The 12372-nt window shown below is 41.5% G+C and overlaps 1 protein-coding gene across 9 annotated transcripts in view; it reads left to right on the top strand.

The window, feature by feature from the left end:
* CASP8AP2 (caspase 8 associated protein 2) overlaps positions 1-7511 on the top strand; it is a 46093-nt gene extending 38582 nt beyond the window's left edge. For 6 of the 9 annotated variants that reach the window (XM_023205305.2, XM_023205303.2, XM_023205304.2 and 3 more), the window contains 3 exons: positions 1694-1793; positions 4093-4145; positions 6882-7511. In XM_023205305.2, the coding sequence (XP_023061073.1) occupies positions 1694-1793; positions 4093-4145; positions 6882-6885 (157 nt within the window). In that variant the 3' untranslated portion in view covers positions 6886-7511. Of the gene's footprint in view, positions 1-1693; positions 1794-4092; positions 4414-6881 lie in introns of all 9 variants that reach the window. The other 3 variants (XR_002730207.1, XR_002730206.1, XM_023205302.1) reach the window with 2 other exon arrangements.
* Positions 7512-12372: the final 4861 nt, after the last annotated feature.

Below are 12372 nucleotides of genomic sequence, written 5' to 3'. Positions count from 1 at the left end.
GACCATCCTGGCTAACATGGTGAAACCCCGTGTCTACTAAAAATACAAAAATTTAGCTGGGCGTGGTGGCAAGCGCCTGTAGTCCCAGCTACTTAGGAGGCTGAGGCAGGAGAACGGCAGGAACCTGGGAGGCGGAGCTTGCAGTGAGCTGAGATAGCACCACTGCATTCTAGCCTGGGCAACAGAGCAAGATTCCATCTCAAAAGAAATACAAAAATTAGCCAGGTGTTGTGGTGCAGGCCTGTGGTCCCAGCTACTTGGGAGGCTGAGGCAGGAGGATCACTTGAGCCTGGGAGCTGGGAGGCGAAGGTTGTACTCCAGCCTGGGTGACAGAGCAAAACCCTGTCTCAAAGAAAAGCCTAAAGATATCTAATCTGTCATGTCTTCATAACTTTATCCTAAAATAAAGAAAATGATGACTTCAAAAGTGACCAAATTTAGTTGAAGATACATTCTAGAGTATAGTCCTGCTGTACTGTTGTACAGTGGCTTTTAACCAGAGGTGTGCAGTAGCACCATGGATAGAACTTTTCACTTTGAAAAGCTCTAGTGTGAAGTTAAAAAGAAAAAAGTGAAGTGAAAAAGTGTGTTTTAACTTCACTTTTTAAATTAAAAACAATTATTTCATTTGGAAGGAACTGGTGTAAGCGCATCTTAGAGGGAATGACATGTAATGAAACAGCAGAAAATGGGAGTGTTGGTACAGGTTGGTGCAAAACCACAGTTACTTTTGCAGTAACCTAATAATTTGGTTTTTCTTCCAAATTAGAAGTTTACAATTTTGTAAACCATTTGTACTTTTGAGGGTTTTTGTTTGTTTTGAGACAAAGAGTTTCACTCTTGTTGCCCAGGCTGGAGTGCAGTGGTACCATCTTGGCTCACTGCAACCTCTTCCTCCTGAGTAGCTGGAATTACAGGGGCATGCCACCATGCCCAGCTAATTTTGTATTTTTAGTAGAGACGGGGTTTCTCCATGTTGGTCCGGCTGGTCTCGAACTCCTGACCTCAGGTGATCCGCCCACATCCTGAAGTGCTGGATTACAGGCATAAGCCACTATGCCCATATACTTACAAGTTTTATATGAACTGTTTAAGGAAATCAAGACCCCATTCAGATGTAAAAGTAACCACAGTTATGAATCACTGGACTAGAGGTAGATATACTTGACTAGAATGCTTAATGAGAGAAGCTTAATTTTGTGAAAACTGGTGATCAGTTTTGTTAATTCCACAGTCCTCAAATCCCCATTTCAAGTAACTTTGCAGATGGCAGTATAAAATCTCAGCAATTGTATTAATACACATTTGGTCAGAGTATGTAGTAAAAGCAGAGGTCTGGGAATTAGGAGATGTGGATTCTATTTTAGTTTTGGTTCTTCTGCTTAGTATGTCTGTGACCATCTTTGGTCCCTAAGTTTTTTAGTGTATACATTAAAGGTAAAATTAAAAAGAAATACTTTAATTTTGTTATTAGGAAAATAAATCAGTACATTTGTTATAGAATACATATGAACTCATAGAGCAAAATCATCTAAATCTTATTTCTCAGAATTACCCATTGTCCATATTTTGATATATACACTTTTTCCTATGGGTTTAAATTTTCCTGGTTGGTGGACTTTAAGGCAGTGGGATTTTTATTACCTTTCTACTACAGTGTACTAAGACTAAATACCATTTTTTTCCTCCTCAGAAATGATGACCGGGAAATTTTATTGGAGTGTCAGAAAAGAGGGCCATCATTTAAAACATTTGCATATTTAGCCGCGAAGTTGGATAAAAATCCAAATCAGGTAACTACCCAATTTTTACATCTCTATTGGTTCACAGATGTTACTACTCTAAATACTTAAAATTTAGGCTGGGTGTGGTGGCTCCCACCTATAATCCCAGCACAGCCACGGCGGGAGGATCCCTTGAAGCCAGGAGTTCGAGACCAACCGGGCAACATGGTAAGACCTCTGCCTCTACAGAAAAATTTTTAAAAATTAGTGGGTGCTGTCGTGTGCACCTGTGGTCTCAGCTACTCAGGAGGCTGAGGAGGGAGGATCGCTTGAGCCCAGGAGTTCAAGGCCAACATGGTGAGACCATGTCTCTACAAAAACCAAAAAAATTAGTAGGGCATGGTGACATGCACCTATAGTCCCAGCTACTCAGGAGGCTGAGGCAGATGGATCGCTTGAGCCCAGGAGGTTGAGGCTGCAGTGAGCTGTGATCATGCCACTGTACAGCAGCCTGAGACAGAGTGAGACCCTGTTTCAGACAAACAAAGTAAATAAATAAATGTTTAGATTGAATTTTTTTTTAATTAAAGTTAGTTTCACTCAGTTTTTGTTTGTTTGTTTGTTTGTTTGTTTTGAGACAGTCTCACTTTGTTGACCCTGCTGGAATGCAATGGTGTGATCTTGACTCACTGCAACCACCACCTCCTGGGTTCAAGTGATTCTTGTGCTTCAGCCACACAAGTAGCTGGGATTACAGGTGTGTGCCACCACATGCAGCTAATTTTTTGTATTTTTAGTAGATTACTAGAGAGACAGAGTTGCTTTGTTGGCCAGGCTGGTCTTGAACTCTGGGCCTCATGTGATCTGCTTACCTCAGCTTCCCAAAGTGCTGGGATTACTGGTGTGAAAAAAATGTTTTAAGAGATGGAGTCTCGTTATGCTGCCCAGGCTAGATTTGAACTCCTGAGCTGGCTTAGATTTATTTTTTGAGTGTTAGAATATGTAGATATTTATTAGCCAGCCTCTTTAAAAGTATGACTCAGTGTAGGATTGTTAAAAACTTGGTAACTGTGGAAGAAGTATGACTGAGACAATCCTGATTGTTTTGTAAACTGATGTTTGCTTGTTTAAGAAATATTAATGCTTGTAATCCCAGCACTTTGGGAGGCCGAGCTGGGAGGATTGCTTGGGCCCAGGTTACAGCAAGCTATGCTTTTCACACTGTATACTCCAGCCTGGGTGACAGAGCTAGACTCTGTCTCTTAAAAAAAATGGGCCGGGCGCAGTGGCCCACGCCTGTAATCCCAGCACTTTGGGAGGCCAAGACGGGCGGATCACGAGATCAGGAGATCAAGACCATCCTGGCAAACACGGTGAAACCCCATCTCTACTAAAAAAAAATACAAAAATTAGCCAGGCGCGGTGGCGGGCACCTGTAGTCCCAGCTACTTGGGAGGCTGAGGCAGGAAAATGGCATGAACCCGGGAGGCAGAGCTTGCAGTGAGTGGAGATCACGCCACTGCACTCCAGCCTGGGCGACAGAGCGAAACTCCGTCTCAAAAAAAAAAAAAAAATACCAGGCGTGGTGGCTCACGCCTATAATCCCAGCACTTTGGGAGGCTGAGGCAGGTGGATCACCTGAGTTCGCGAGTTCAAGACCAGCCTGACCAACACAGAGAAACCCCATCTCTACTAAAAATACAAAAAAGTTAGCCAGGCATGGTGGCATATGCCTGTAATCCCAGCTCCTCGGGAGGCTAAGGCAGGAGAATCACGAACCTGGGAGGCGGAGGTTGCAGTGAGCCGAGATCGCGCCATTGTCCAACCTGGGCAACAAGAGTGAAACTCCATCTCAAAAAAAAAAAAAATAAAAGTTCAGTATTGAAAAATTAACTAATAATCACCTTTAGTATGAAGATATTTTTCTTTCTTTTTTTTTGGAAATGGAGTTTTGCTCTTGTTGCTCAGGCTGGAGTGCAGTGGCGTGATCTTGGCTCACTGCAACCTCCGCCTCCCGGGTTCAGGTGATTCTTCTGCCTCAGCCTCCCAAGTAGCTGGGATTACAGGCATGCACAACCACGCCTAGCTAATTTTGTATTTTTAGTAGAGACAGGGTTTCTCCATGTTGGTGAGGCTGGTGTCAAACTCCTGACCTCAGATGATCCGCCTGCCTCGGCCTCCCAAAGTGCTGGGATTACAGGCATGAGCCCCCACACCCGGCCATGAAGATATTTTTGTAAACATTACTTCACCTCTTTGTTATTAAAGGTGACTTTCTCTGTCTTTAGCTGTCTTATGAAAGTATTCTTCAAAGATGAGAAAAAGATTACAAGGTATTTATAATTAACACTCATTTTTAAATTTTCAGGTCTCAGAAAGATTCCAGCAGCTAATGAAGCTCTTTGAAAAGTCAAAATGCAGGTAGTTAATGGTTACACTACAGGAGACTACTAAAATAAATGTTTGACACTGTAGTTGTGCAGTTAATGGCCTGTTAGTCATTGAAGATGTGAATAGTGGGTGAGAGACATCCAGTTGAGTTCCTGCTTCAGTCACAGGTTGGAGGATGGTTGCTCGAGCAGGCATCTAAGGTGACCTCATCCACAGGGACGTGCTCAGAGTGAAGCCTGCTGCAGTTCAGATCAGCATGGCATCTCTCCTCAACCTTCTGATTGCTGATGAGCCTAAGGTGGGGGGAAATCCATTTGATTAATAATAAAGTTTTTATAGATAAATATAAAATCAAACATTCTTGAATAGCAGTATGTGGTTCATAAGCAGTGAAGTCTGTGTAGTGATGGTAATTTAATATTTCTCACATTTTTAATTAGTGCTAAATAAAGTACAAAACATGTCATCTAAATTGATGACATGATTTACCATATTAAATTGTTAATGTTCACAGACATATTTCCTCAGTTTTTGTTTTTGTACTTGTCATACAAGTCATTCTTTACAATACAGGTTTTTTAGAGCAGTAATATTTAAATTAGCAGCAGAAGGCTGGGCATGGTGGTACCCTCCTATAGTCCCAGCTACTCGAGAGGCTGAGGCAAGAGGATCGCTTGAGCCTAGAAATCTGAGGCTAGGATACTAGGATTGTGCCTGTGAATAACCAGTACACTCCAACCTGGGCAAAATAGTGAGACCCAGTCTCTAAAACCTAAGTAAGTAAATAAATTACCAGCAGGTTTTTCTGTAAGATCTCAGCCAATTGCTTAAATATTTTGGATTTTTATGTAAGCAAAATTTTAAAGATATTTAATGTATCACAATATTTTTAATTGATTTGCTGTCCTAATTATTTGAATGCAAAACATGCAATTTTAAATGAAGTTTGAATTAAATCTGAATAGAAACTATATTTGGACATACAGAGCCAGGCACAGTGGCATGCCTGTAATCCCAGCGCTTTGGGAGGCCGAGGTGGGTGGATCACTTGAGGCCAGGAGTTCTATACCAGCCTGGCCAACATGGTAAAACCCCATCTCTACAAAAAATACAAAAATTAGCTAGGCATGGTGGCACCTTTCTGTAATCCCAGCTCCTTGGGAGACAGGCATGAGAATCGCTTGAACCTGGGAGGCGGAGGTTGCGGTGAGCCAAGATTGCACCACTACACTCCAGCCTGAAAGACAGAGTGAGACTCTGCCTTCACAGAAAGAAAAGAAAAAGAAAAAAAAAAAAAACAAAAAACTAGATTTGGACATGGTGCGCAGTGCTAGTAGTGAGATCTTCAAAATTGTGTAGTAGTTTACTATGATGTTAAATTTCTTTTTTGTTTGTTTGTTTTGAGACAGAGTCTCACTCTGTTGCCCAGGCTGGAGTGCAGTGGCATGATCGCAGCTCACTGCAACCTCTGCCTCTCGGTTTCAAGTGATTATAATGTTAAATTTCTCTTTGTATAATTCAGAATGTGGCCAGGTGCAGTGGCTCATGCCTGTAATCTGAGCACTTTGGGAGGCTAAGGTGGGTGGATCACCTGAGTTCAGGAGTTCAAGACTAGCCCGGCCAACATGACAATACTTCCTCTCTACCAAAATTACAAAAATTAGCTGGGTATGGTGGAACATGCCTGTAATCCCACCTACTTGGGAGCCTGAGGCAGGAGAATCACTTGAACAAAACACACACACAACAGAGTGTAAGCTTAAATAATGGGGAATTTGGAGAAGAAGCTTATTCTAAAGAACTTTTTTTAAAAAAAGCTTATTCTAGGCCGGGCGCGGTGGCTCAAGCCTGTAATCCTAGCACTTTGGGAGGCTGAGACGGGTGGATCACAAGGTCAGGAGATTGAGACCATCCTGGCTAATAGGGTGAAACCCCGTCTCTACTAAAGAATACAAAAAACTAGCGGGGCGACAAGGCGGGCGCCTGTAGTCCCAGCTACTTGGGAGGCGGAGGTAGGAGAATGGTGTAAACCCGGGAGGTGGAGCTTACAGTGAGCTGAGATCCGGCCACTGCACTCCAGCCTGGGTGACAGAGCCAGACTCCGTCTCAAAAAAATAAAATAAAATAAAAAAATTAAAAAAGCTTATTCTAAAGAACTAGGCAAAAGTGGCTTGATTATCTTTTAGATTAACTGTGCTTTTTAAGATTTTTGCTGCCTTTAAGAAATTAAATCAAGTTTCTTTTTTTTTTTTTTACCTTAATGTTATGATTCTCTCGTGAAGAGAATGTAAATTCTTTTAAATAGAGATGGGGTTTCACCGTGTTGCCCAGGCTGGTCTTGAACTTCTGGACTCAAGCGATCCATCTGCTTTGGCCTCCCAAAGTGCTGGGATTACAGGCATAAGCTACTGCATCTGGCCAAAAATCTTAAACCATTTAATGAATTTGGTATTTGAGATTTTCTTTGCTTATAGGATAGCACATATTGTGTGTTATTTCATTGGTAGCTTACCTCTTAACTGATTTTTTTCCCCACAAGTACTATAGTCTTATTAAATTTTTATCAATATCAAAGTATAATGATAGTTACCAAACTGATTGCAAAAGCTAGTTTTTTTTTTAAATTTTGAGACCAATTGGAAGATGAGAAAGCTAGTTTATTAAAACACCAATATTGTCTAAATGGAGCTCATTTAAGGTAGCATATTATGACATAGTCCTATCAGAAAAATAGAATAATAACTTTAGCATTTTCTTACATTACAGATAAGTTGCTGAATTCCTGGGACTCTTAATTGATATTGCATACTACACAGAAGCTTCAAATTCCTCATGTTTTAAATGAGCACTAGAGGGAGGTTTATCACCTTTTTGATTACCAGATGATAATCCACATTTGTTATTACTCGGTGACTAATTTCACATCAGCATGTTCAGCTTGTTCTAGTCATCACTCTGATTTGCTTGTCTGTTTTTGGTCAAAATATTTATTTTTAAACATATTAGAACTTATCAAAATGAAAGCAACAGTGATGTATTGAAATCTTAGTTTTGATATTTTAAAGAAATGACTTTGTAGATTAAAAAATAGTTTTGTAGCATTTTAAACTTAGTGACTATTTAGTTCAAGTGTTCATCCATTTTTTTTTTTGCTTTTATAATTGCCTCTCCTTGTTTTGGTATATTGTAAAATAATTTAAATAATGTATTTATAAATATGTATAATGACGATGTAAAATACTGTGTGTATATGTATGTATGTGTGTTTCTGTGTATGCACACACATAAAATGGCTTTGCCTAGCCAAGGATTTTTTTTATCTGTATAAAACTTTTTGTATAAAGTTTGCTTTCAATAACAGTTATGTATAATAAAACCATGTAAAGTTTTGTTGTATTTTGATTGGAATGTTTTACTTTATTGTGTTTAGGTAATAATTAAAAAAATCAAAAGAGGTGAAAGTCCCAGTTAACGTAGGGAGCAATTTTGAAGTGGTTCCTGGTAGGGGTGTGGCTGTCTGAATGACTGAGTAGATTATTTGAGAAAACTGATTGCTGTTGTCTGCCTTCTCACAGCAAGTACCGGAATGGTGAGCCGTATCTCTGCTGCAGGTGTCCTCACAGATAAAATCAGAGTAGCACAATAGCTTTTTGGGTGAAGATTTGAAGAAAACAGGTGTAAGGATTGATTAGCTTGGGCGTTACTTCACCCCTCTGCCTTCAGACTCACAGAAATTCTTAGTTAATAATCTAGGCCCTAGAATCTAGGAAGTGCCTCTTGTCATTGCCATTTTTCTCAGGGTGTTCAAAGGAAGAAGCCCTGTCCTAAAGGATTACACATTGAAATAAATAGTGATATTTTTGTGCTAGGGCTCTCCAGCATGGGGCTTGTCCCTTCCCTCTCTTTGAACCTTTAATACCGACTAGAGGGTTGGCCATCAGTCCTTCTCCAGTGCATACTGTCATGCAGAAGATCTCATACCACCAGGTAAGTGAGTTCCCAAACAGTATAACTGAAAGATACTACTGGATTACGTAAGACTTTCAGAATCTAAAATGAAACTAATAAACATTAAAAGATATTAGCAATGTGATACAAGAAATAATGAAACATTTAAAATAAATAACAATAAATGGAGTAAAAGTAGGATACAGGCCAGGCATGGTGGCTCATGCCTGTAATCCCAGCACTTTGGGAGGCTGAAGCAGGTGGATCACAAGATCAGGAGTTCAAGACCAACCTGGCCAAGGTGGTGTAACCCTGTCTCTACTAAAAATAGCAAAATTAGCTGGGCATGGTGGTGGGTGCCTGTATTCCTAGCTACTCGGGAGGCTGAGGCAGAGAATTGCTTGAACCTGGGAGGTGGAGGTTGCAGTGAGCTGAGATCACGCCACTGCACTCCAGCCTGGGAGACAGCAAGACTCTGTCTCAAAAATAAAATTAAATTAAAACTAAAATGAAAAATAGGATAGATACAGATGCAGAATAAATTAGTTGGAAGATCAGGCTGAGAAACCCCCAAAAGGAAGCAAAAAATAATAATAATAACATAGGAAATACGAAAGTGGATTTAAGCAAGATGGAAGCCAGAAGCAGGTGTGCCAACATTCAGGTAAGAGGCCTAGAAGGAGGAAAAAAATACAGATTGAAAGGCCATAGGGCGCCAAATGAGAGACATACTGAAATTTAAGAGTATCAAGATAATGAGAAAAATCTAAAAGCTTTTAGAGTAAATGTATAAAGGAACAAGAATAAGATTGACTTCAGTCTTCTCAACAATACTGGGTGCAGGAAAGTAATGTATTTAAAGTACTGGACTTAAAGTTTTAATCTAAATTGTCATTCAAATGTGAGTATAATAAAAACATCAAGATTTACCAAAGATCTCTATCCAAAAGAAAAGAAGTCACATTTATTGCAGCACAATTCACAGTTGCAAAGACAGAATAAACCTGAGTGTCCATCAATGAGTGGATAGAGAGAATGTGGTACACATATATCATGGAGTGCTACTCAGCCACAAAAAGAATAAAATAATGTATTTTGCAGCAACTTGTATGGAACTGGAGGCTGTTGTTCTAAGTGAAGTAACTCAGGAATTCAAAACCAGGTAACATTCAGGTACAGTGGCTCACGCCTGTAATCCCAGCACTTTGGGAAGGTGAGGTGGGCAGATCACCTGAGGTCAGGAGTTTGAGACCAGCCTGGCCAACGTGGCAAAACGCTGTCTCTACTAAAAATGCAAAAATTAGCCGGGAATGGTGGCTGAGGCAGGGAGAATTACTTGAACCCGGGAGGCGTAGGTTGCAGTGAGCCGAGATAGTGCCACTGCACTCCAGCCTGGGCAACAAAGCGAGAGTCTGCACCAAAAAACAAAAAACCCAGATACCCCCTTTTTGCCCCCACTGCCACCATGGCACTCATGGAAAAGCTTGTGGCAAACCAGGGCAGAAAAAAGAAAGAAGCAGGTTCTGAAGTTTACTCTTAATTGCACCTGCTGTAGAAGATGGAAACATGGATGCTGCTAACTTTGAGCAGTTTTTGCAAGAGGGGATCAAAGTGAATGGAAAAGCTGGGAATCTAGGTGGAGGGGTTGTGACCATGGAATGGACCAAGAGCAAGATCACCATGACTTCTGAGGTGACTTTTCCTAAAGGTATTTGAAATAACTCACAAAAAAAAAAAAAAAAAAAAATATTTGAAGAAGAATAATCTGTGTGATTGGTTGCATGTAGTTGCTAACAGCGAAGAAAGTTATGAATTATGTTACTTCCAAATTAGCCAGGACAAACAGGAGGAGGAAGATGAGGGATTAAAATTCATTTATCTGGAATATTTTGTATGAGTTCATGAATAAAACTTGGGAACCAGAGGGAAAAAAAAAAGCCAGATACCACATGTTCTTGCTTATAAATGGGTATGCAAAGGCATACAGAGTAGTATAATGGACATTGGAGACCCAGAAGGTGGAACAGGGAGGGGATGAAAAACTGCATATTGAATACAATGTTTGTAACTTGGGTGACTGGTGCACTAAAATCCTAGACTTCAGCACTATGCAGTTCATCCATGTAACTGAAAACCACTTGTACCTCTAAAGTTACTGGAAAATTTTTTTAATAAATGAAAAAGATTTGCCGGGCCATATGCAATGGCTCACGCCTGTAATCCCAGTACTTTGGGAGGCTGAGGCAGGCAGATCACTCGGTCAAGAGATCAAGACCAACCTGGCCGACATGGTGAAACCTTGTCTCTACTAAAAATACAAAAATTAACTGGGTGTGGTGGCGTGCACCTGTAATCCCAGCTGCTCGGGAGGCTGAGGCAGGAGAATTGCTTCAACCCAGGAGGCAGAGGTTGCAGTGAGCCGAGATTGGGCCACTGCACTGCAGCGTGGCGACAGAGTGAGACTCTATCTCAAGAAAAGAAAAAGATTTGCCAATGATTCACATTGAAAAAGTTTGGAAAAACATACTCAACAAAAAGTCCAGAAGATACTGCAAAAGCTATAGGGATAACAGTGTTCAGATACCTTGGTAACGTGTACAGGGGGAGAAAGACTTTTTTAGAAAGCAATAAACCAGAATTATAATTTTAGACAATATCAACATAATGGCAAGCAGAGGAGATCAAGGAAGCTTACAAATGTTACAGTTCTTGCCTTGTTAGAAAGAAGGTATAAACATAAAAATGTCAAAATTGAGGTATGGCATTCACATAGAAAAGTACATGAAAGAGGCCGGGCGCGGTGGCTCAAGCCTGTAATCCCAGCACTTTGGGAGGCCGAGACGGGCGGATCACAAGGTCAGGAGATCGAGACCATCCTGGCTAACACGGTGAAACCCTGTCTCTACTAAAAATACAAAAAAAAAACTAGCCGGGCGAGGTGGCGGGCACCTGTAGTCCCAGCTACTCCGGAGGCTGAGGCAGGAGAATGGCGTAAACCCGGGAGGCAGAGCTTGCAGTGAGCTGAGATCCGGCCACCGCACTCCAGCCCGGGTGACAGAGCAAGACTCCGCCTCAAAAAAAAAAAAAAAAAACAAACAAACAAAAAAAAAGAAAAGTACATGAAAGAAATAGAGTTTTCACCAAGTGAACACTTGTGTAACAGCACCCGGAACAAGAATTAGAACATTACCAGCCCTTCAGAGTGCCCCCCTTCCTAGTAATAGTCCTTCCTTCTCCCTACGGACAAACATTATCAGAACACTATCTCTGATTTATATTATCATAAATTAGTTTTGCTTGTCTTTGAACTTTCAAATGGAATTATAACTGTAGATACTATTTGGCTTATTTCATTAATCAGTATGTGAGGTTCATGCCTGTGTTGAGTATAGCAATAGTAAATTCTTTCTCACTGCTGTATATATTTCAATTGAACCACAATTTATCTATCCTACTGTTGTAGACATTTGTGTTCTAGTTCGGAACTGTTAGAAATAATGCCATTGGCCGGGCGCAGTGGCTCATGCCTGTAATCCCAGCACTTTAGGAGGCCAAGGCGGGCAGATCACGAGGTCAGGAGATCGAGACCATACTGGCTAACACGGTGAAACCCTGTCTCTACTAAAAATACAAAAACGAAAAATTAGCTGGGCATGGTGGTGGGCGCCTGTGGTCCCAGCTACTCGGGAGGCTGAGGCAGGAGAATTGCTTGAGATGGACTTTCACTATTGCAGCCCAGACTGGAGTGCAATGGTGTGATCTCAGCTCACTGCAAACACCACCTCCTGGGTTCAACCAATTTTCCTGCCTCAGCCTCCCAAGTAGCTGGGATTACAGGCACCTGCCACCATACCTGGCTAATTGTTTTTGTATTTTTAGCAGAGATGGGGTTTCTCCATGTTGGCTAGGTTGGTCTCAAACTCCCGACCTCAGGTGATCCTCCCACCTCGGATTCCCAAAGTGCTGGGATTACAGGCGTGAGCCACTGCACCCAGACTTTTTTTTTTTTTTTTTTTGAGAAGGAGTCTCGCTCTGTCACCCAGGCTGGAGTGCAGTGGCCGGATCTCAGCTCACTGCAAGCTCCGCCTCCCGGGTTCACGCCATTCTCCTGCCTCAGCCTCCCGAGTAGTTGGGACTACAGGCGCCAGCCACCTCGCCCGGCTAGCTTTTTGTATTTTTTAGTAGAGACGGGGTTTCACCGTGTTAGCCAGGATGGTCTTGATCTCCTGACCTTGTGATCCACCTGTCTTGGCCTCCCAAAGTGCTGGGATTACAGGCTTGAGCCACCGCGCCCGGCCCCCAGACTTTT

The sequence above is a fragment of the Piliocolobus tephrosceles genome, chromosome 5 (genome assembly GCF_002776525.5).
Source record: "Piliocolobus tephrosceles isolate RC106 chromosome 5, ASM277652v3, whole genome shotgun sequence".
NCBI classification, from domain to species: Eukaryota; Metazoa; Chordata; class Mammalia; order Primates; family Cercopithecidae; genus Piliocolobus; species Piliocolobus tephrosceles.
Note: the sequence above shows the minus strand (reverse complement) of the source record. Positions and strands in the feature narration are given on the sequence as shown.